Here is a 25239-nt window from a genome sequence, read left to right as displayed (position 1 = left end):
CTTGCCTGGAGAATCCCATGGACAGAGGACAGTCCACAGGGTCACAGAGAGTCTGGACACAACTGAAGCGACTTAGCGTTCATGCATGTGCAATAACAGTATACGTTACATAATTTAATTGCTCTTGAGAACACGAAACCACTAAGAGACTCAATTATTGAACTCTGCTTTCAAGGCGATGGATCTAAATACTCCAGATTATTAAGCCCTAATATTTATCTTCTTTTCTTAATGTCTATGCAGTTGCTTCTAAGCTGTTCACTCTGCTATATCCTATGACCAGGGAAGAATTCAATCAAAATGATGTGGACAAGGCAGCCAAATCTTTTGCTAAAGATAAAAATACCAGAAATAGAAATTAGCACACTCACATGCACACACACACACATGCAAGTGTGTACAGATAGGAAACTTTGGACTGAGGTTTAACATATGGACTTCCCTTGTGGCTCAGTTGGTAAAGAATCTGCCTGCAATTCGGGAGACGTGGGTTCAATCCCTGGGTTGGAAAAATCCCCCGGAGAAGGGAAAGGCTATCCACTCCAGTATTCTGGCCTGGAGAATTCCATGGGGTTGCAAAGTGTTGATCACAACTGAGTGACTTTCATTTTCACTCTAACATATTTAAGCTACACATGTCATAATTGTAGTTTGCTAAAACTTCACAAGTGAAACATGTCCCTTCTGCTTTCATACTGAAGAAATACAACGTGGCCAGAGACCCAAAATCCCTCCTTGTATCTCCTGTTAGCACCCCAGAAGATCTCCATGTGCCCCTTCTAGTTACTAACTCCTTTTTCCCTGTGATAACTATTTTTCTACTCTAAGGCTTCCTGGATTTCCTCTGCATGCATGCTCAGTTGCTCGGGCATGCCCAACTCTTTTGTGACCCCTTGGACTGTAGCCCACCAGGCTCCTCTGTCCATGCAATTTTCCAGGCAAGAATACTGGAGTGGGTAGCCATTTCCTCCTCCCAGGAGATCTTCCTGACCCAGGGGTCGAACTCACATCTCCCACATTGCGGGCGGATTCTTTACTGCTGAGTCATAGAGGAAGCCCTGGATTTTTTCTGGATTGCACACTATATTTATAGGGTATTGAACCTGCGGACACATGTGACAATGAACCATTTCTGTAAGGCCACTTCTGCTGATAAATGTGCTCTGGCGAATGTGACATGATATTCTATGGATGACTTGGCAGTTGTATAATTTTCAACATCATATTTGAAAGGTCAGTGATCATTATAAGTCAAGAGAAGTGAAGTGTTAGGAAGTCGGGCTCACTATGCAATCCAATTTTCTTAGACATTGCTTTCTGAAATGAAACTGTTATAGCAATCCATCTTTGATGGCTATAACACATTGTATTGAGGAATCCAGTTAGTTAAGGTTTCACTGCATATGTTTTAATAAATTGTGGGCATGTGATTTTGTTTTTCTCTCTCTGAGTTTAGATCACGAAGAGACTTTTTCCTGTATTTTGGGAAATCTCCAATTCTTCTTCTGCAGAACTCTGTGTCCTGGTGAGAAAATAAAGTGAGTCTTTTCCCAATTCATAATTTTATCCTCATACATTTTACCTGAAACTTCAGCACTCATTGTTCTTACAGAGAAAATGAACTAGTATAAATATAAATAATTATAAACAGCTAATTACCCATATATAACAACAGATGTTCATGCTGGTATTTTTATACTGCAGAATCTCATATTTTTAGCTAGTCAAATCATTCTTAGTTGATGTAATTCAACTAACTAAACCAATATTTCAAGGTGTGTCTGAAAGGAGACTCATTTTCAGGTGTTTATTGTGGTTGTCACATAAAAATTGTTCTTAAGGATCTCATTTATCATATCTTTTCATCTCTGAATTTTTCTACACATATACTTACAAGATAAGCACTTTACAAAGCAGAAATAATAATGCGATGAAATCTTTTGTATCCAATAACTTTGTTTCATGTATACCCTTACCAACCATTATTATTTTGAAGCAAATCTCATGTCATATTATTTCATTCATAAATATTTCAATATGTATTTCTAAAATAAAATAGCTCTTAATGAAAATGTAACAACAATAACATCATCACAACGGAAAATTTTAGTAATTTTTCAATTATGCCAAATATTCAGGCATTGGTATTCCTATTTCCAATTGTTTCATAAATGTTATCATTTTTGAATAGTTTGTGGGAATCAAAATCCAAAAAAGGTCAACATATTGAGATCTGGTTGATGTCTAACAATGTTCCCTTTTTCTTTTTTGGTCCTTGCAAATTGTTTTATGAAAAAGCCATGCATTTGGGCCTGTAGAATTTTTAGTATCTGGATTTTTCTCCACCTCCTTCCCCATAGTATCTTTTAACGTGTTTCTCTTGCCTCTACGTGTTCTGTAAACTTTTAGCTAGGTTTAGAGGCTCGGTTTGATACAAGTTCAATTTCTGGCAAAGCAACTTCATTAGTGGTATCGTGTACTTTCACTGAAGACACGTAATGTCTAGCTGGCTCCGTTTCAGTAATGTTAGCAACCACCAGTAATCACTACTTGGAGTCATCCTTTGATTTGTGGTTTGCCAAGTGGTGACATCCTAATCCATGACTTTTTTCTTATTCATTAGCTGGAATTCTTCTAGAGAAAAGAAAAAATTCCCTTGATGACAATTTAGTTTTCCAGAAATATAGTTCATACAGGAAAAAGAAATATCTGATCTTTTACTTTAATGAAAGTTTTCTAAAGAACGAGTTGGTTCCCTGGTGTCTTCTACAGGAGATCAATGTGGTGTGAGAAGATCAACGTATGTAAGTTAAACAGACATGTGTATGATAGCCAATCAGTTCTCCAGATTTTTTGATAAACAAATTTAAGCATTTTCACCACTGTACATCCTCATATTTAATACTACAATAAATGCATGTCAAACCCACTGCCAAAAATATTTCAACTCTGCATGTAATTGAGTTAACTGTTCAAGATATTTGGGCATCGTGACTAAAAAGCTTTGATGGGAGAATGTGTCAAATCACCTTAATTGCACAGAATACGATAAGTGACTTCAAAAGGATTTTTGGATATAGTATTAAGGCCAAAGTAGGAGCCAGTTTAAAAGGTTTAAGACACCCCACTCCAAGGATAAGAAAAACAACTGACAAATAAGAGCCGGTGCTCGATCTAGAACATGATGCAAAAAAGAAATGCTATAATTCAGATTTTAAATTGTAGATTTGGTCTTGATAAAATAACCAACACCCCATCTACAACACATATGGGCACACACATGGTATACATACTATAGTCGTGTCCTAAAACTGGTAAAGTCTTTAAAAGGTCTATGAGCATATCCTGTGAAATAGCAAGGCCTCTTCAGTAATGAATTAGAAGCAAAATCTTCAACACCATCTGCTACATTTTATACTCTATATAAATACAGTACACTATTCTTTGTAATACATACTATATATGCTATTTTATACTATGTTCTATCATTTAAAAATACATGGGCTAGATTTAGAAAGAGAAAATATAAAATAAGAAAGAATAACTACCAAGGCATAAAGTTATTTGGTATTTATTGATCTCTGTGATTAAATACTCTGATACTTATAAAGCATGCCTTAATTTAATAATATATCCAAAAATCATTTTACTACCTAATTTGGGATAAAATGTCTATAATCTGAGTTTGCTAAATCAATTATCACATCAAAGAACACCCAAATGATCAGCATACTGATTTAGCTTTGTCCTGTTCTTAAGGAAGCTGTACAAATGCAGGAGAAATAAGATACAAAGTAGACAGTGAGATGACTGTCAGCAAGTCCCTCACACCAGCACCACTTATACATTCACTCCAGTTACCTGACACCTGAAGAGCAACAAATGACCAACAAATGGAGCTGCATCATTTGGTCGATTCTCCTCCAGCTGCTGGAAGAGAAAGCCCTGTCTTCCCTCTTTCATTCCCCTAGCCCTGTGCCTAGAAGCAGCTCTTAATCAAGCTCCTAAGCCATTATACAGAAGGCCAAGGTGGGAAAACTACCTTGCTATTCTTTTTTGTATACTTAATTTGGATATCTAGTCATTATAAGATTTTAACTTCAGAAAATCTGGTCCTTATTCCAAACACCCAAGATTTTGAAAAATCAGACAAAACTTCCAAACTTTAGGGCTTCCCTGGTGGCTCAGATGGTAAAGCATCTGCCTTCAAAGTGGGAGACCTGGGTTCGATCCCTGGGTCAGGAAGATTCCCCTAGAGAAGGCAATGGCAACCCACTCCAGTATCCTTGCCTGGAAAATCCCATGGACGGAGGAACCTGGTAGGATACAGTCCATGGGGTAGCAAAGAGTTGGACACGACTGTGCGACTTCACCTTCTTTCTCTCTTAGAGCTTTATTAAAGCTTACAGGAAGGACAGACATGTGCAGCCAGATGAGAAAGTATAACAAGAAGCAGGATATTGGGGAGGCACTACACATAATCTTTAAGGGCTCAGGCTAATTGGGTTTGAATCTGCACTCCGCCGCTTATTAACAAGGAGTGGTCTTGGGCAAGTGTTCTCTGTATCCCAGTTTCCACATCTGTAAAATGGGCTGTGAGGAATGAATGAGGTATATGTAAAAAGTGCTTAGCAAAATGTGAAGCATGGATACGTATCCCAAGAAATGCCACCAATTATCAGAGCCTCATCAACACAAGGCAAGGAACAAAGACGGAGACATGCTGCTTAATAAAAGGATTTGTCTCAATGTTCAGAAAAGACAGACTAACAGAAATAAGGTCAGAACCATCACTGCTTAAGAAATGAAGAAAGAAATATGGTTTTCTCTGGGTATATGCTACTCAGTGCTCTGTTGTGATTTAAATGGGAAAGAGATCCAAAAAAGAAGGAATATGTGCATACACGTTACTTATTCACTTTGCTGTACAGTAGAAACTGACACAGCAATGTAAAGCAAGTATACTCCAACAACAAAAAAAATAAAATAAAAATGAAAAAACAAAAAGAAAAGAAAGGAGGAGGAGGAAAAAGCAAGAAGAAAATCAAGGGGGCCTGGGAGGGAGGTTCAAGAGGGAGGGGAATCTATGTATACTTATGGCTGATTTCGTGTTGCTGTATGGCAGAAACCAACACAATGTTGTAAAGCAATTATCTTTCAATTTTTAAAAAATGTGAAAAAAAAAAAAGAAAGAAAAGCAAGGAAGACAGAGTTATAGACAGTCATTGATGACCAAAAAAAAAACCACCAGCAAAAACAAAAGCCACCTGAGATCAGCCTTGTCTAATGCTTACACTTGAGCAGCTAAGATTCAGGCACTTCCAGAAGTGACAATCCCCAAAGCAGGGTGTGGCAGCAACAAGTCATTAGCATTTAGCCTCTCAATAGCATTTAGCCTCCACTTGAGTAACTTTTTATAAGATACTCAAGTGGAGAGTTGGTCGGTTGGGTGGGAAAACATGCTTAGTCATTCACAGAACCCGGATCTGTAAATGACAGTGAGTAGGTTTCCTTTCTTATGCAGTGCCCGATACGTGCAGGCATGCTCAGGGCGGGCAGTCCCGGTGACTGGTCTGGGCTGCAGGTGGCATCTGTGGGGTTACCTCAGGCTTAGGGAGCAGATGGCACCCTGAGTCAGCACCCAACGACTGAAGATCCTGGTTGGTAGCCTCTAACAGCCTGTACCCTGGATAGCTGATAAAAAGAACACACCTCTAGGTAAAGACAGTTTGCAGACTTGGGTGAGGTGGGTAGGAAAAGCACTAGGCTGAAGAACGGCCCCCCTCACCCCAAAACAGAGGCTGTTCTTGACAAAGTTAATTCTAGGGCATTGGAACTAATTTGAGCATGGAATCATTTCAATATTTCTATAGTTGTCTATTTTTATAAACCGCTATAGCTAGATATATTAATTCATTTACATATTTACCACAGCAGGGTATTTATGTGCCCGACACTGTTCTAAGCACTCAGAAACACATGGTGAATAAAGAAGCCCTCATGGATCTCAGCTTTTAGTAGGAAGACTGAAGATAAACCAGTGGTTCTCCACTGGGGGTGATTTTGCCCCACCTAGGGGACATTTGGCAACACCTGGAGACAGCTGTGATTATTATTCACAGGGTAGGGGGTGGTATCTAATGTATAATGACCAGGAAAGAAAGGGAGGGGACTAGCCACTCAGTCATGTACGACTCTTTGTGACCCCATGGACTACAGCCTGCTAGCCTCCTCTGTCCATGGGATTCTCCAGGCAAGAATACTGGAGTGGGTTGCCATTCCCTTCTCTAAGGGATCTTCCCAATCCAGGGATTGAACCCACATCTCCTGCTTGGCAGGCAGATTCTTTACCACTGAGCCACCAAGGAAAGAACAGAGATGCTGCTATAACATCCTACGATGCACAGGACAGCTCCCCACAACACTTCTCTAACTAGTCTAAAATGTGAATCATACCAACATGTCAAAATGTCAATAGTGCCCAGGTTGAGAAACTCTGTGATAAACTATTTAAAACAAATGCAAGAAGCTGAGATATAATCCTATTAAAACATATTAAATAAAGACTTAAGAAACAACATGGGCAGATTCCAAACTTTTTATTTTATGGTATGTGAATTCACCATTTTAAAATGCACAATTCAGTCATTTTTAGTATATTCATGAAGTTGTGCAACCAACATCACAAATATTGCAGAATATTTTCATCAACTTAAAAAAGAAAATTCATATCCACTAATATTCACTTCCCATTCTATGCCTGCCCTTGGCCGTCACTAATCTACTTTATCTATGGATTTGCTTATTATGAACATTTCATCAAGATGGAGTCATACAGTGTGAGATTTTTTTGTGTTGTGTTTGTCTTCTCATGTTTGGCCTCTTTTTGAGGCTCACCCATGTGTAGCACATACCAATATGATATTCCTTCCACTGAGCGGATATATCACATTGTGTTTATTCATTCATTGGTTATGGACATTTGGGTTGTTTCTACTTTTGGGTTATTTTGAATAAGGCTGATAAAACATCTGTGTGCAAGTGTTTGTGCAGACAGGTTTTCAGTTCTCCTGGGTATAGACTTAGGAGTGGAATTGCTGAACCATATGGTAACTATGTTAAAGTCTTTAATGAAATCCGAGACTACTTTCTAAAGCACCATTTTACATCCCCAGCAACATGAGAGCTCTAATTTGTCCACATCCTAGCCAAGACTTGTTGTCTGACAAATTTTAATTTGAGAGATGAGAATTTTAATTACACTTAAATTTCCCACAGAAGAAACACTTAAGTCTTTCTTAATGAATGCTTTGAGGTAGTTATTCTAACTAATTATCAGCTGAAATTTCCCCTTAGAGGAATAGAAAAGTGAAGGCAAAACAAAATCAGAACATCCTTGGGCTTTGTCTCTGTAGGCTTTTACACCTAATTAAAAAGTGGGGCCTTTCCTTTTAAAGACAAGAAATGTCACTCAAGTGTCGACAGGAATATATTTTATGAGAGAGTCTATTGGCTTATCCCTTCATTTAGAGAGGTCAAGAATTCAGTGGAGGAGGGAGCGGTATAAAAACCTTTATCCATCTGTCCAACCCCAGGCCCAGTGACAGGGACACTTGTCACTGCCCAGGGATATGGCAGGGTGGCCATCCAGATTCCAGTACAGCTGAAGTGATAGCGCTCCAGCAGCCTGAATCTTGGATGCTCACGGGGTGATCCATGGACCAGGAGCTGTTAGACATGCAGGCTCTCAGGCGCCACCCAGCATCACTGATTCAAAAGCTGTGTTTACACGTTTCCCAGTTGATCCCCATGTACGTGACTGCTCGAAACAGAGGGTGAGTTCAGAACCTCGCACCATCCTTTCCACCAAGGCACCCATTGTTTCAAACTTCTTTTGAAAACATAATCCCTTAGCCTTGAAAGCAATCTTGTGGATTTGCCCCACAAAAAAGGAATCGATGCTGGTTTAAGTTTCGTTATAATAGGCCATGTTTAGCTTTCTTGTAAAAAAAAAAAAAAACTCAGCTGGGCCCTTCCACAGAGGGGTAACTAAAAGGCAAAAATAGAGTGGCCTGAAGATTTACATCAGGCTCCTTTGATCCCTTTGCTGCTTACTGATATTTGGAATTTTTCTGCTTTTGTCACTTGGAAAGTTCCCAAGGTTTCTGTGCTTAAGAGTTTTATGATTCCCCATCCACCCCCCCGCAACCCACCAACCACCCTTTCCTCTTCCTCCTCCCTCTCTCCCTCCTACCCCAAAGAGAAGACCAAGAAGTCCTGGAGAGCCCAGAACAGCAGCTGGGTGACAGCCCAAAGGTGCAGAGGAAGAACAGCAGAAAAAGAAGGAGCAGCCCAGGAGGCTGAAATACCACGGCTGGGTCTGCTGCCTTGTCATTGTGGTTGAGGTACTAAGTTCACTTCTCTCACCTCTAAACCATATTTGAGCAATTAAAAAAAAACAAAAAACAGTAGCATCAATTATAATAGCAGGGCTTCTCTGGTGGTACAGTGGATAAGAATCCGCCTGCCAGTGCAGACGACACAGGTTCTATCCCTGGTCCAGGAAGATTCCACATGCCCTGGAGCAACTGAGTCTGCACTCTGCAACTACCAAGCCCTTGCGCCTAGAACCTGTGCTCCACACCAAAAGAAGCCACTGCAATGAAAAGCCCATGCACTGCAATAAAGAGTAGCCAAAGCCCAAACACAGCAACAAAGACCCAGAGCAGCCAAAAATAAAAATAAATAAAAAATTTAAAATATTTTTAAAAGCTGCTTATCTATTGAAATACCACACCCTATAACTCATTACATCCCCCAACAAAGCTCTGGAAGGAATAATTATCATCATCCCATTTTACAGAGGAGGAAGCTGAGGCACAGAGAAGTCCAGTGAACTTGCACAAAGTCCCAGAGCCAGTAAGTAGGGGAGCCTGAATTCTGACCTTGGTGTTCTGCCTGCAGAGTAGGCCCTTCATCACCATGCTGAGAAACCACAGTACTTGTTAGATCTGTCTGTAAACTATGAAACACCACATAATACAACTTACTGGCTGTGCCGCTCTTAAAGAAACAAAGTTTAAATTAAAATAACTGGAAATATTTTGCCAAAAGGCAAATACAGGCTTCTTACTGGGGCAGTTGAGGGTTGCCCATGGTCTCAAATGGAAAGGAATGTATCCAAATGCCACAGCACATGGAGCCCAAAACAGAGGCTTCAATTCCTTCAAAATCACTCAGCAAGTTGTGCAAACTTTCTTAGATTCAAAACCTCGGGGACAAGGCCACGATATTCTTCAAGGCCCTTAACCCGAAGGGGATCGGAAACTGCTGCTATTCAAAAGCCTGTGAGTGATGGCCGGGAAGGTTCCTTCTATCTTGCAGAGCTATTACCAGCACAATTCTTCCAGTTCCTGTTTGCCAGCTGAAGCATATATTTGGAGGAAACACAAACTCACACGGCTACTTTCAGAAGACCTGGATTGTTAATGCACGTTCATTCACCGATTTCATTCAAATTCTTTCTTGAGTGAAGGATTTTACTCCAACTCTTTCTTTCTTCACAAGCAACCCAGCTCCCGATCCCAAAAGAGCTGGCCAGACAAGTGAGGTCAGGAATGCAACAGGTTGGCCACCACCAGCAACTCTCTAGTCCTGTCCACTGCTTCTGCAACCAATTTTTTACTCCCCAAGTCAAGCTATAGAAAATGACCATACACCAAACCCTACTAGCACCATCAGACATACCCAGAATCCCAGCAAGTTAGAAGATTGAGAAGAACAAACTGATCTAATATTTCACTTCATAGATGAAGTCGCTGAGGCTCAGAGCAGTTGAAAGTAATGAAAGTGTCAGTTGCTCAGTCGTTCCTGTCTGACTCTTTGTGACTCCGTGGACTGTAGCCTGCCAGGCCCCTCTGTCCATGGAAGTCCTATTCCTCTGCCCATGGAACTCTCCAGGCAAGAATACTGGAGTAAGTTGTCATTCTCTTCTCCAGGGATCTTCCTGACCCAGTGATCAAACCCAGGTCTCAACTGCATTAAGACCTGCATTGCAGGTGAATTCTCTCCTGTTTTCTGAGCTACCAGGGAAGAGAGGTTAGGGACATGTAGAAAAGATCAGGACTTGAGTTCACTGCCCTGACCCTAAATAGCAGTTCTTCCCTGCTGAGCCCACATCTCCCGTCTTTCTTTTTAAAGCCCTTTATTTCCAAGAGAGGAGTAACAATGGTCAGTGAGACTCAGAAATACTTCACAATAATAACTAGCTTTTCCTTTTATTATTTATATTATTATTTCACAATAATAACTAGCTTTTCAGAGTTGGACTATAAAGAAAGCTGAGCACCAAAGAATTAATGCTTTTGGACTGTGGTGTTGGAGAAGACTCTTGAGAGTCTCAAGGAGATCCCATCAGTCTATCCTAAAGGAAATCAGTCCTGAATATTCATTGGAGGGACTGATGCTGAAGCTGAAGCTCCAATCCTTTGGCCACCTGGTAAAGAACTGACTCCTTGGAAAAGACCCTGATGCTGGGAAAGACTGAAGGTGGGAGAAGGGGACGACAGAGGATGAGACGGTTGGATGGTATCACCGACCTGATGGACATGAGCTTGAGTTGGGAGTTGGTGATGGACAGGGATGCCTGGCGTGCTGCAGTCCATGGGGTCGCAGAGAGTCGGACACGACTGAGTGAACTGAACTGAACTGAGAACATCAGCATTTCCCCCAAATCGCCTATACTTTAATTGCATTCCTTTTGTAAGGCATCTTTCTAGAGGGGGAAAAAATATTAGATCATATGAATAAGGGAAATTAAGTATTTGGAATTAGGATTTAATCCAAAATCTTCCCGTGGCCCACCAGGTTCTATATGAGGGGCTACTGGCTCCCACTGTGATCTCATCTTCTAGTTCATTCCCTGTTCGCTGGGCACATCAAGCACCCTCCTACCTCAGAGCATCTGCCCAGCTGTTCCCCCCACCAGGACAGTTCTAGAAAAGTGCATGGCTTGCACCTCATTCTAATTCAGGAATCTGCTCAAATGAAGGTGTCTGCTCAGAGAGGCCTTTCTTAACCAGGTTTATTCATAGTGGCCCCTAGCTGCTTCTTTTTTTCAGTGCACCTGACAGTACATTAAAGAGGCATGGGATTATTGTCTGACTGCCCTGTTAGAATATACCTTCCATGATGGCAGAGATTTTGTCTAGCCTATTGCAGTTTTCCTAGCAGAGAGAAGTGATCTGGGGTAGGGGGTGGGGGTAATCCAGGTTTCAGTTTGAATTTGTCTTTTCTATCTCAAGTTTCTATTTTGTGTTTCACTAAACCAAGGCACAGGCTTCCCTGGTGGCTCAGTGGTAAAGAATCTGCCTGCTAATGCAGGGGACTCGAGTTCAATCCCTGGGTTGGAAAGATGCCCTGGAGAAGAGAATGGCAACCCATTCCAGTACTCTTGCCTGGGAAATCCCATGGACAGAGGAGCCTGGGGAGCCACAGTCCATGGGGTCACAAAGAGGACTTAGTGACTAAAAAACAACAAACCAAGGTACACCTATAAACTGGCATGATCGTGTTTTTTTCAGGTGGTAAGTTCTTAAGAGAGAAGCTGTGTTATGTCATTGACTTTGCTTCCCAACATCATATCATATAGTGTGTCCCCTGGACCAGCAGTCTTAGTATCACGGGGGGCTTATTAGAAATGCAGATTCTTAGGATCTTGCTCAGACTCAGGGAAGAAGCCTAGCAATCTGTGTTTCAACAAGTTCCCTGGGTGATTCTGAAACATGTCCAATTTTTCAGACCACTAGCATTGTAGGCAGAAGCAGGAACTGAAAGTCAGCATTCTTTGGTTTTGGTTTCAATTTAGCAATCTCCAAGTATGAGACAATAAAGTCACCCACATTCATCAGCTTCAGTTTACTCACCTGGTCCATATGATCACTGAAGCCTTTTATATCTCTGAAGTCTGTGATTCCAACCCAGCCTACCAAGTGTTTCATGGGACTTACTTGCTGCAACACCTAAGTTCTAATGAGGTCACTGAACTCAAATGAGGCTAAGCATACAGCAAATATTTCAGTGGGACAATCTTTAATCCTTAGACCAGGATTTCCATTTCAGATTATAATCTGAAGGAAAGGAAGGCATCCCTGTCTAATAGCTTCTAGTCAAAAAAGCCTTGAAAAACTATTCTCCTCTACTAGCAGGGATCAACTCCATGGGCCCAAGAGAAATCGTCTCAGGCAGAGAAGCAGTAGGCCTGCCTGTCTTTCAGCTATTTCAAAGGCAGATGCAACAGTGACTCTGATCACTGCTTCTATCAGTAACTGAGATGGCAGACAGTTTGAAAAATGGAAACATTGGTTGCCTTCTGGTAAACATTTCAGGTAGATATAATAAAAGGTGACTGGCATAAAAGAAATAAAGACAGTAAAAACAAGATTACTGTTGTTAAGTGCCCATAATGTGCTAATAGAATCAGCCATGTTTCTTCTTAGGACAGAGGTCTCCTAGTGACAGGAGGAGGAGACGCTGAGATGAAAGATCACATACCTAGAGCTAAGAAACCCAGAGACACCTAAGCTGAGCATTAGCTCTTTTTCTTCAGGACTGTTTGGTTTCACAAATGCAGTCTGAAAGTAGCACTTGGGATGTATGAAATCTTCTTTAGGGCAAATGATTTGTCTCTTGTATTCATGATCAGTGCAAAGAAATAGAGGAAAACAATAGAATGGGAAAGACTAGAGAGCTCTTCAAGAAAATTAGAGATACCAAAGGAACATTTCATGCAAAGACGGGCTCAATAAAGGATAGAAATGGTATGGACCTAACAGAAGCAGAAGATATTAAGAAGAGGTGGCAAGAATACACAGAAGAACTATACAAAAAGATCTTCATGACCCAGATAACCACGACAGTGTGATCACTAACCTAGAGCCAGACATTCTGGAATGTGAAGTCAAATGGGCCTTAGAAAGCATCACTACAAACAAAGCTAGCGGAGGTGATAGAATTCCAGTTGAGCTATTTCAAATCCTAAACGATGATGCTGTGAAAGTGCTGCACTCAATATGCCAGCAAATTTGGAAAACTCAGTAGTGGCCACAGGACTGGAAAAGGTCAGTTTTCTTTCCAATCCCAAAGAAAGGCAATGCCAAAGAATGCTCAAACTACTGCACAATTGCACTCATCTCACATGCTAGCAGAGTAATGCTTAAAATTCTCCAAGCCAGGCTTCAGCATACGTGAACCATGAACTTCCAGATGTTCAAGCTAGATTTAGAAAAGGCAGAAGAACCATGTTTAAGCTGGATTTAGAAAAGGCAGAAGAACCAGAGATCAAATTGCCAACATCTGTTGGATCATTGAAAAAGCAAGAGAATACCAGAAAAACATCTCTAATTTTCTTGAAGAGCTCTCTAGTCTTTCCTATTCTATCGTTTTCCTCTATTTCTTTGCACTGATCATGAATACAAGAGACAACACTAAAAAAAAAAAAAAGCAAAATACGCCAAAGCCTTTGACTGTGTAGATTACAACAAACTGTGGAAAATTCTTCAAGAGATGGGAATACCAGACCACTTTTCCCGCCTCCTAAGAAATCTGTATGCAGGTCAAGAAGAAACAGTTAGAACAGGACATGGAACAACAGACTGGTTCCAAATCGGGAAAGGAATATGTCAAGGCTGTATATATTGTCACCTGTATATTGTCTGTATTGGCTGTATATTGTCACCCTGTTTATTTAACTTATATGCAGAGTACATCATGTGAAGTGCTGGGCTGGATGAAGCACAAGTTGGAATCAAGATTGCTGGGAGAAACATCAATAACCTCAGATACGCAAATGACACCACTCTTAAGGCAGAAAGCGAAGAAACACTAAAGAACCTCTTGATGAAAGTGAAAGAGGAGAGTGAAAAAGTTGGCTTAAAACTCAACATTCAAAAAACTAAGATCATGGCATCTGGTCCCACCACTTCATAGCAAATAGATGGGGAAACAATGGAAACAGTGACAGACTTTATTTTCTTGGGCTCCAAAATCACTGCAGATGGTGACCGCAGCCATGAAATTAAAAGACGCTTGCTCCTTTGGAAGAAAAGCCATAACCAACCTAGATAGCATATTAAAAAGCAGAGACATTACTTCACCAACAAAGGTCCATCTAATCAAAGCTATGGTTTTTCTGGTAGTCATGTATGGATGTGAGAGTTGGACTAAAAAGAAAGCTGAGCGCTGAAGAACTGATGCTTTTGAACTGTGGTGTTGGAGAAGACTCTCGAGAGTCCCTTGGGCTGCAAGGAGATCCAACCAGTCAATCTTAAGGAAAATCAGTCCTGAATATTCACTGGAAGGACTGATGCTGAAGCTGAAACTCAAATCCTTTGTCCACCTGATGCGAAGACCTGACTCATTTGAAAAGACCCTGATGCTGGCAAAGATTGAAGGCAGAAGGAGAAGGGGACAACACAGGATGAGATGGTTGGATGGCATCACTGACTCAATGGACATGAGTATGAGCTAGCTCCAGGAGTCGGAGATGGACAGGGAAGCCTGGTGTGCTGCAGCCCATGGGGTCGCAAAGAGTCAGACACGACTGAGTGACTAAACTGAACTGATTCATGATCCCCAGACTCTACTACCCAGAATGGGTGATTTGTACCAATTTCCAAGCCTTTTGGACCCATACTTTTCACAAATTACTCCAGGGTGATTGAGAGCATCAAATGAGAAATACTGGGGGAAACTGACATGATCTTTCTAATGGGTGAAAGATCAACTATCTGTTGAGTGAAGGACACATATGAAAGTCCCCGGCCCAGTGTTGGGTACTCAATATTAACATGATAAATAACAATAATTGTGTAAGATAAGTACATAGGTAAACAAGACCCATCAAGTTCTAGGTGGTTTAAGAGAGGCAGTGGTTGAGGTCAAGCTCACCCCTGTTGGAAATTAGAAAAGACTTTATAAAAGAGAGGGCAAACTGGACCTTGAATGACTCCGCAGCCTGAATGGTGGTGGTGGTGGTGGCGGCCTTTTGGAAAGTGTCAGTTTCCGGGATGCAGGTGAGGAAGTAGTATTTCTAAAGGACAGGCATGTGTTGAATGATGTCATGTGCCTCAACCCTTGAACTGTCTGGTGGCTGCCAGCGTGAGAACCTCCTGCCCCAGGTGCCCCCTCCTCCTGCGAGGTTAGTCTGGATGGAGGTCAATGCCTGCGTGTGCTGCCGGCCACGCCCACTCGCCCCGGCTCCGCCCTCTATCACAACTCCGTTTCCCAGGCTCTCCTGACCTCTGCACGTGGTGGCAGGTCTCGCCCCTGAGGCAAAGCCAGATTGCTGCAACCCTGGGCAACAATAAGCCATCTGAGTGTCTAAAATCCTTCCTTTTCAATATACTTAATCCAGCTTTGCAAAGTTTCAAAATGAAAAAATCCTGTGACCCCACCAATATTTTAATCACTGTAGTTGCTAATCCCCATATCTATTCTCATCAATTTGCACCACTTCCCTGGTTACAAGTCTTCCTTCCAAAGCACAGTTTTGCAACATGATCTGTTCAGCTTTAACCCATGGCACTATTTCCCTATAAACACCTTGTGAATTATATAACTAACATAATTTACTTTATGACAAAATTTATCTTTCATTTTAATTTTACTCTGTGCACAAGCATGATATATACATACATGTGTGGATGGGCTTCCCTGGTAGCTCAGACAGTAAAGAATCTGCCTGCAATGTGGGAGACTGGGTTCAATCCCTGGGTTGGGAGGATCCCCTGGAGGAGGGCATGGCAACCCACTCCAGTATTCTTGCCTGGAGAATCCCCATGGACAGAGGAGGCTGGTGGGCTCCCGTCCATGGGGGTCACAAAGAGTTGGACATGACTGAGCAACTAAGCACACACACACACACGTGCATGTATGCTAGAAAACATTTCACCTGGGCTCTGTGGGCCTTCCTCAGTCCCCCTGTAACCTGTCATGAGGGAAAACTTGTGGGAAGCTTTGGGCTATAAAGCCTGGGGTCTCACTGCAGAGTGACCAGCACCATGGTCCTCAGTTTGGGCTGACCATTCAAGCCACCTGTGTGCTTAAACAACCCCATGCCCAGACTGTACCCCATAGGAATTACACAGGTAGCTCTAAGGGTGATGCCCAGCACTTCTCAAAGCTGTCCAGGAAGCTTCTAATGGGAGTTAGGTTGAGAACCACGGATCTAGTTGTCAAGTGGGTCCCTGACCTTGAAGTGCTAATAAGCTCTGGAGGAAGGGAAGGAAATAATGACCATGGTATTGTTTTTCTTTTCCATTTGGGATGGGCTCCATCCACACAGTTACCACTTCCTCTGTCCCCACCCACATCCTCCCAACCCATCCTCTCAGGGCCACCTTGCACCACAGGAAGCACTCCTTCACTACTCCAGTGCATCACCACCTCTTCCCATCCTGAACCCCTTACAGTTAGTATGTTACGATTTAGCACTTAATTATTCTCTAGTACTTCCGTTGGTCTTATCTTCTCAGCCAGATGCTGTGCATCTTGTAGGCAAGGACCATATTTTCTCCTTTTTTCTGTTATGTGCTGATGCATGATTTTGGAGCACTTTAATACCTCCCAACTAGAAGCAAACATTTGGGTACATTTGCAAGACAGGAACAGACATTATGTCACTTTCAAAAATGCACTTGACCAGAAGCAGAGTAGATATGCTATAAAGAAATTATAGCTTTCGGTTCATCCCTCTGCCAGATATTAACAGGATTTAGACAAAACACAGGGTGGTTTTGCCTGGAAGGTGATTTTGCTGAGAAGGAGGCTGCAATTACACATAAAGAACACTGCAGTTTTAGGTAAATGAATTTGAGAGCTGTGAGAGAAGGCAACCAGGTGGTATGACTTGATTTCCAAGATTGAAACCCTCTTTCCATCTCTATTCTGAGAAAACAGGAAGAGTCAGAAGTACAACAAGCCACCCGCCAGAGAAGCCCCTTCTCATACTGATCTGCAGAATTAGAGGACTACCTCCTCTATTTTACACGTTAAGCGCCATCGAGTTATCTAAAAATACTTGCACAAGTTCTTGTTTTCAAAGCCAAAAAGATCAGGTTTTTGAAAGGTGGGCTAAACATGGATGCAGACAACATACATACATACGTACATATATATATGTGTGCGTGTGTGTGTATGTGTGTGTGTGTGTGTGTATATATATATATATATATATATTTGTCTCTATACACACATGGCTGGGTGGTATTTCTTCAAATACCACAGTCCCAGCAGTGATTTTATTTAGTCTGGTTGTTCCTAAAACAAACACACATAACTTTAATTAAACGCACATCCAAATGTAGGGGAAACCATCTTGAAACAATTAGCTTGCTCTATGGTGAGAGGTTTTAGGGCAATGGCATCTCCCCCTTCTTCACCTCCACCATGGAAAGAGAACAGATGGGCTGAGGGAAGCCAAGCTTGACTCCATAAACACAGCCCACGGCTGAAACTCTCTGCCCGGCTCTATTTTGTTCTCTTCTGACCCAAGACATCACCCTTCTTTTACTCTTTGTGAAATGAATTTCAGTTATTCGATTGCTTTCACCCCCTTTTTTAACCCCTCTTAGATCAGTTTTAGAGAAAGAAAAATTTCAGACAAGGTTTCTTATCTCTTCCTAAAGGAAGTATTCCAGGAAGAACTGAAAACTCTTAAGAATTACTAAACCACCCATCTGGTTATTGACCTTGGGTTATGGAAGCTTCTGGAGAATGTCAACTGAGATGGCTGCCTCATTCTTGGGATTTTCTGGGTTGTCTGATTCTCTAGGTAGTGAGGGCTGAGTATGTCTCTATTGAAATTGCACTGGATGCTGGGAGAGATATGTGTCAGGTTGTGATGTTCACCAGGACAGCTTTTTTCCTCTTGAGCCCCAAGTTAGTTCATCACTAACAACTCTACCCATGAGATAGTACCAGCAAAAAGAGTGTTTTCTCCATTAGAACCATGCTGAAAAGTTCACTTCCACAAATAGCAGCCAAGTGCCTCTTATATGCCTGGAACAGTGGGAGAGAGCAACACCACCACTGAAATCATAGGATCCCTGTCCTCAGACAGCTTCCATGTTGTAAGGGATTTGAGTCATTAAGAAAACACAGATCTTGGGGGCTTCCCTGGCAATCCAGTGGTTAGGACTCTGCACTCCCAATGCAGGAGGCGCAGGTTCAATGCCTGGTCAGGGAAGTAAGATCCTGCATCCACATGGCACAGCCAAAAAAAGAAAATACAGATCATATTTAAGCTGTAGAGACTTTTCTGTTGTAACAACAACAAGTTTTCCAATCAATATTCTAGTACTTCAAAGAGAAGACAAAAATTTTTAAAAAGGACTGAGAATATCAGGGAGGAAGGCATTCTGGACTAGAGAACCTGGGGCAAACACCCAGATGGTCTCACAGGAGAGGAAGGCAGGGAGCAGGCAGTGCCACCTCCAGCAGAAGAAATGAGTAAGAAAACAGCAAAACAAGGCAGGACCACCAGGAGGCCCTTGAAAGCCAAAGTCAGGACTCCAGGCTGTTAGACAATAGGAAGACACTGTGCATCACTGAGCAAGATGACAAAATGGGTTATCACAAAACCTCACTAGAAGATAGGCCTCCAAATTCATTTTGATATGGAGGTGTGCATAAATCAAAGGGTAAACCCTCATGAGTGGGCAGAGAATGAGGCCAAGTCCTGTTAAGGACCTAACTTTCAGGTATGTGATCTAGTCTTACCCTTTGAAGACAAATGCAAAACATTCTATACACATCCTCCAACAAATGCAGGCCCTGCAAGCTCCAGTGGGCTGATGGAGCCAGAGTTCTTGAGGGAGGAACACTCTTCATTGGCCCGCCCTGAATTCAGAACTGCTCCTAGGGAGTTCCCCGTTCCCCTGACACCAAACCAGATCCACGTGGAAAGAACAGGAACAAGAACAGCAAAGTCTCCATAGCTTGAGGGACATGTACATACACTCAGGCAGGAATGCACAGATTAGACTAACCCAAAGCCAGAAGTGTAGACTTGCAAGGTAAGAATGCAGAAACCAAGGGAACAATGCTGCTTGGGGCTCACTTGTACAGCAGACACTTGGCCTTGCAGAATCACATGGTACCAAAGGGACAGGCTTTCCTGGTGGCTCAGACAGTAAAGAATCTGCCTGCAATTCAAGAGACCTGGGTTTCATCTCTGGGTCAGGAAGATCCCCTGGAGAAGAGAACAGCTACTCACTCCAATATTCTTGCCTGGAGAATACCATGGACAGAGGAGCCTGGAGGGCTACCGTTCACGGGGTCGCAAAGAGTCAGTCACAACCGAGCGACTAACACACACAGAAACAAAGGGACAGGAGAGATGATTTCCAACCCCACAGCAACCTCCCTTCCTTCTCAACACTAAGACCACTAGATTTGAAAGAAAATATGAAGCCAGATAGATTTAATTCTATGGTGGCTTTGAAAACTAAATTCTTACCGTTATCAGTTAATAACTTTAAAAATCAAAAGGAACAGTCCAACCAGAAAAGTTTAATGTTAGCAGATGATGTCTTATGAAAAACCTTGCATGGAAAAATTAATTACCTCCTCTCTTCCTTTTGCATAGAGTCTCTCTAGTTTTCTACCTAGGTGTCACTGAAGGGGAAAATGGTGGCTTCTAACTGCAAAGGCAGAGATGTTAGAAATGGCTCAGGGTTAATTCAGGGAGAGATGCATCACGTGGACCTTAGTTTTATCATCTTTTAAATGGAGGTGGTGATTTTTTTTTTATAACCGCGGTGTGCATTTCTAGTTGAAAAGAACAGAATGAACTACTGATTCATGCTACAATAAGGATGAACCTTGAAAACATTAAGCTGAAAGAAGCCAGAGACAAAGGGCCTTGTATAGTATGATTCCGTTTATATGAAATATCTAGAATAGGCTGATTCATAAAGACAGAAAGCAGATTAGTGGTCGCCAGGAAGAGTGGGAGGAGAAGTTAAGGAGTGTCACTGTTTGATGGGTGTGGGTTTCCTTTTGGGGTGATGAAAAATTTCTGGAACTAGATGATGATGATGGTTGTACAACACTGTGAATGTACTTAATGCCACTAAAATGTATACTTTAAAATGGTTAAACTGGTAAGTTTTATGATGTGTATATTTTACAATTAAAAAAGAGAGAGAAGAGAAAATAAGTCTGGCCATCTGTTCTATACATAATGAATATCTTATTAAGAAAAGGCACAGATTGATCAAGGTGATCATAATTATGGCAAAGCTGCTAATCTAAGTTTTCTTTTTTTTTAGTGAGTATCGTCTTGGACAAAACTATCACAAACAGTTCCCCTCCCTTTCTCTGGGATGGCTATAAAGGTTTTTTTGTGCAGACATCTGCAGAGCCAGACTGGGAGGAGGAGGAGCCTAGAAAGATGTATGGTGGTACACAGGAATACAAAAGCACTGGGCCTACTGCTAAAAATCTCAGGACAGGCTTAGGAGGGTAGCCTCCGCCACTGTAGCTCAGATAGCATGAACTCCAAATGTGGCATCACAAGAAAAGGTTAATTAACTCATCCAACAAATATTTATTGGCTATCTACTATAGGACTTCCCTGGTGGTCCAATGGTTAAGAATTCGCCAGTGCAGGGGACACAGGTTCGAACCCTAGTCCGGGAAGATCCCACATGCCAGAGGAACTAAGTCCCTGCACCACAACTACTGAGCCTGCGCTCTAGAGACTGTGAGCCACAACTTCTGAGCCCATGCATCTAGAGCCTGTACTCCACAGCAAGAGAAACCACCACGATGAAAAGCACGTGTACCACAACAGAAAGTGGTCTCTGCTCGCCACAACTAGAGAAAGCCCGTGCAGCAATGAAGATCCTGTGCAGCCAAAAATAAATAAAATTATTTTTAAAAAATTACCATAAACCGAGCCGCTGGCTAGATAATTCCAGCTGGGAACTGTAAGGTCACAGTCCCTTCTAGCAAGGAAATTATAGTCTAGAGTGCAAGAGACGTAAGAACTAACAGTTACATAAGGTTGAGTAGGCAACTGATGCAACAAAACATTAGCCAACACCCAAAGCCAGCCTTACTACCCTGACTAGCGAGTCAGGGCTCCAAGGATATGGCCTTGTGCCCACACCTGACACAGGCCTCTGCCAAGAAGGAAGTCAAGCTGAGGCTGGGGGGGGGTGGAGTTCAACTTAGGGTGACTGGATGAAAGGACAAGCCCATCTTCTACAGAACCATACCCTGACCTCTGTGAGAACGTGTACCCTCTCCTCTTTATATGCTGGCTAGCCTGGTTCCTACAGAAAGCTTAGCCCTTTGAGCTTCCTTGTGGCTCCCAGTCAACAGAGTTGGGGTCTCCTCTATGGGATCACACTTTTCAACGGGTGCTGGGAAGAGGGGTTAATTTGGGGCTTCCCCAATTCCCACTAGTGGGGTGGCACTAGTGGTAAAGAACATGCCTGCAAATGTAAGAGACATGAGAGATGTGGGTTTGATCCCTGGGTCACGAAGATCTCCTGGAGGAGGGCGTGGCAACCCACTCCCGTATTCTTGCCTGAAGAATCCCACGGACAGAGGAACCTGGTGGGCTACAGTCTATGGGGTCGCACAGAGTCGGACACAAGTGAAGCAGCTTAGCACACAGCATAGCACTAAAATGGGACGACATTCCCTGACAACTTGTCGTTTATTCTTGATACCTATGCTTCAATCTACACTCAATCTAATTTCCGGAGAATGGTTCTCTCTGGTTCAATCTACATGGGATATTTTCAAAAATATGGATTCCTGGTCCTCTGCCTAGACCAAATGATTCAGGGTGGGCGTGGCATCCATATTTTAAAAAGCACCCCAGGTGGACTTTCCTGGCAGTCTTGTGGTTAAGAATCTGCCTTCCAATGCAAGGAACATGAGTTTAACCCCTGCGGGGAACTAAGATCCCATAAGAGGTGCAGCAGGACCATAAACAAAGTTGAAAAAAAATAAAAGCACCCCAGGAGAGTCTAATGCCAGAGCTGCCAGAATTGAGCAACAGTAATTTAGGATCAGAAAGGAAGGGAGCTGGCTTTATCAAGTGCTTACTGTGGGCTGGGCACTCTGCAGCTTTTTACACCTGGCATCTATGGCTGTACATGCCCCTCCTTCATCCTTTTAGAGGTGTTCTGGCCATGAGCGTTATCGCCCCTAGCAAAGGCACTCAACCTTGCAGTGTCGGGAGATCAGGAACAGATACCCCAGTTTCCTTACCCCTTGCGTGGCACAAGTCTGAAGCACACTTTAAACCTAGGGTAAGCAAACTAGTTAAAATGTTAGGCTTTGTGGGCCACACAGTCCTTGTCTTAAGTCTCAAATCCGCCTTTGCAGTGCAGAAGCAGCCACGAACAATGCTGAATGAATAGGTGTGGCTGCATTCCAACAAAACCCGATTTACAAAGGCAGACGGCTAGGCCATAGTTGGCCAACCCCTACTCTTAAGTCTAGACAGATTCTCAGAGGTCCTTAGTGGGAATGAGTTTCAGTTGCTCATAGCAGTAACCTGTCAATAACATGCTATAGAGGCTTCATTCGCTTACTGTCCACTTGCTGAGATCATGGGCTATAAAAACTTCTTGCACTCAAATCCACACCTCACAGCCTGCTTCTGGGGTCACCCAACCAATGTCAGTATCTTGTTTTATTCTCATAACTACCCTAGAAGTTGAATACTGTCATCTCCACCGTATAGTGAAGAAATTGAGGTGTGAGGACTACACAGTCCTAGCTGATAAAAAGTCCAGATTAGAAATCCAAAGTCAATAACCTCTCTGTAAGATGAACAGAGTAAGGAAGGACAGAGGATGAGATGGTTGGATGGCATCACTGACTCAATGGACATGAGTTTGAGCAAGCCCCGGGAGATGGTGAAGGACAGGGAAGCCTGGCGTGCTGCAGTCCATGGGGTCGCAGAGTCAGACACGACTGAGCGACTAAACAACAAGTACTATAAATAATAAGGTTTCAAGGTTATGGAAAAAAACAAACTTTCTCTTTTACGCTGTTTCCAATCTGGGATTGGATTCATTTCCCACCTATCAGTTAGTTGGTTACAAGGCTGGTGCTATTTGTTCTCTGGCAAAATCTTTGGTTACACCAGGAACAAATGTAACCATTCAAGGCAAAACTCAAATGTGTAACTTGGAACTTGAAGTGAGAGGAACTAGACTAAAATATCCTCTTACATATTTTAACAAGGGGTGGGCGGTGGGGGTAGTACTAGATGCACTTGCAAAGTTTCCCCAGGGATCCTGAGAACTTTAGAGAGCAAGCTGAGAACCCAGAAGCCAATCTCTCTAACTTACGCCGTCTTGCCCTCGCTGTCATGCTTGGTGGCGCTGGCCCCCTTCTTGCCCAGCAGCGAGGCCACCTTCTCGGCGTCTCCATTCTCCACGGCCTGGAGCAGTCGGTCATCATTCTTGTTCCACTCGTTGGTCTGTGGAGCACAGGGGACACGTAGAACCAGTAAGTGACAGCAGCCACGGCTATCCTGCCTTCAGGATCCTGAACCTCCCCGTCACTCAAATGAGAACCTGCCCCGCAACGGGCAACTTTAAAAATACCTTTCCCTTCACCATGGAGACACCCAAAAAGGCTGGTTTCCCAAAAGAAAACATCCACAGTTCAATGAAAGAGCAGCCGGTCACCAGACTCTGAAAGAAAGCAACTTCTTTCAACTGAAACCGGGAAGATGAAGCAACTTTCAAAGACCAAGAGGCCAGTTTACACATTAGCTTATTTGCGGCTAAACTTGACAGCTGGCACCGCAGAACACTGACCTTTGACCTGGTCCACAGCTCACTGGGCCCATAAAGGGACAGGACCAACCAGCCACCAGCCCAAGGCAGCCTGAGGATTTACACACGACCCCTCGTCTGCTTTTGCTGTCATTCCTCCCGGCCCATTTACTGCAGTTTTGAGTTGTATGCTGGTTTTAAGTAGTTGTCTAGGCTTCTAACTCAACAGAATATCACCAAAACAAAACTTCCTCCTGAACGAGCTATTACACATCAAATGGCCCTGAGCAAAGCGTCCACCACCACGGAGCCTCAGCCCTGAGAGAATAATTCTGCAAACGGCAGTAACAGGAAAGCTTACGGCAGCACAAAAACTAATTTCTCATCTTATTAAGGAATAGAGAAGATCTTGATATCAGAGCAAAAAGAGCCTTGAGTACTAAGAAGTGTCCAAAGTGGAAAGGCAGCAGTGAACTATTGAAGATTTTAGAGCAGAGAACAAACTCGTGATGGAAGAAGAGTCAACAGGAGGTGTGTGAGACACGTGGGGTTCACAGAGGAGGAAAAGATCCGGGGACATCTCAAAGCCCCTGGGAAACTGCAAGCCCAGCCTGCTTTCCAGGCACATCCCCACTGCACCCCTGCTAAGCCTACTTTCTGGCCCCTCCAGGGATGGACACCTCTGCCCTGAAAGGGAATCTTCCTCTCTCCCCAACACTTTCTACAGACAGTCTCTAAGGCTGGCTGCTTCCCTGTGACCCTGAAAATAAGAATCATCAGGCAATTCATATTAAAGACTCTGCCATGGACCACTTCCAGGAAAATGTAGAGGAGACACTGGAGATTTAAAAGTAACAAGAGGGAATCTTTTGAAGGACTGCAGTCTTCCATGGGCTCAGGACAATTTGCATCTCTCTGCACTCATGGTACCAGAAAACTCAGTAAGACTGTTCCTCTCACAGAGCAAGGCTGGGGCCAGCAGATGGCCCCAGCACCCCCTCCAACCCTAGCCTAGAGGCAGGGCTTTCAAGAAAGCCACAGGGCACGGAAGAGGTAACCCAGGGCTCAAGTCAGAAGTTTGCTTCTCTGAGAGTCTCAGGGCTGGACATCTTCCATTTCTCAGTACATTCTCCTTTCCCCATGAAGGGGAAGTCTTCCTTCTCCTTGCCATCACTGAGTGCCAAGAACACAGTGAGAGGGAAGTAGGTCTGAATGAAAATCATGCATCTGTCCTCTAGGCTGCATGAAGTCCAGAACACCACATGGGTACTTACATGCTTCAGATATTAAGTCACCCAAAAAAAAAAAAACAAACAAACCTGTGTGTGTCTCAGTTTCCCAAGGCTTTGAACTGAATGATCACTGTCCTTGCTCTAAAGCTTAAAAGGTCTAATCTAGAAAATGTCCAAAGCCAAACTCTGCTAGGAAT

At 42.9% G+C, this 25239-nt stretch overlaps 1 protein-coding gene across 50 annotated transcripts in view; it reads right to left on the bottom strand.

The window, feature by feature from the left end:
* RAI14 (retinoic acid induced 14) overlaps positions 1-25239 on the bottom strand; it is a 161295-nt gene that overhangs the window by 36941 nt on the left and 99115 nt on the right. For 39 of the 50 annotated variants that reach the window (XM_081520491.1, XM_081520436.1, XM_081520450.1 and 36 more), the window contains one exon: positions 23379-23509. The exons of the other annotated variants lie outside the window; for them this stretch is intronic. Coding sequence is in view for 38 of the 39 variants with exons in the window: in XM_081520436.1 (XP_081376562.1) it covers positions 23379-23509 (131 nt within the window). In the remaining variant the exon portion in view is untranslated. The remainder of the gene's footprint in view (positions 1-23378; positions 23510-25239) is intronic. 50 annotated transcript variants of the gene reach the window in all.

This window comes from Giraffa tippelskirchi, chromosome 8, assembly GCF_054371585.1.
Source record: "Giraffa tippelskirchi isolate mGirTip1 chromosome 8, T2T-mGirTip1v1.2.pri, whole genome shotgun sequence".
In the NCBI taxonomy this organism is placed as follows: domain Eukaryota; kingdom Metazoa; phylum Chordata; class Mammalia; order Artiodactyla; family Giraffidae; genus Giraffa; species Giraffa tippelskirchi.
This window is presented reverse-complemented; position numbering and strand designations above follow the sequence as displayed.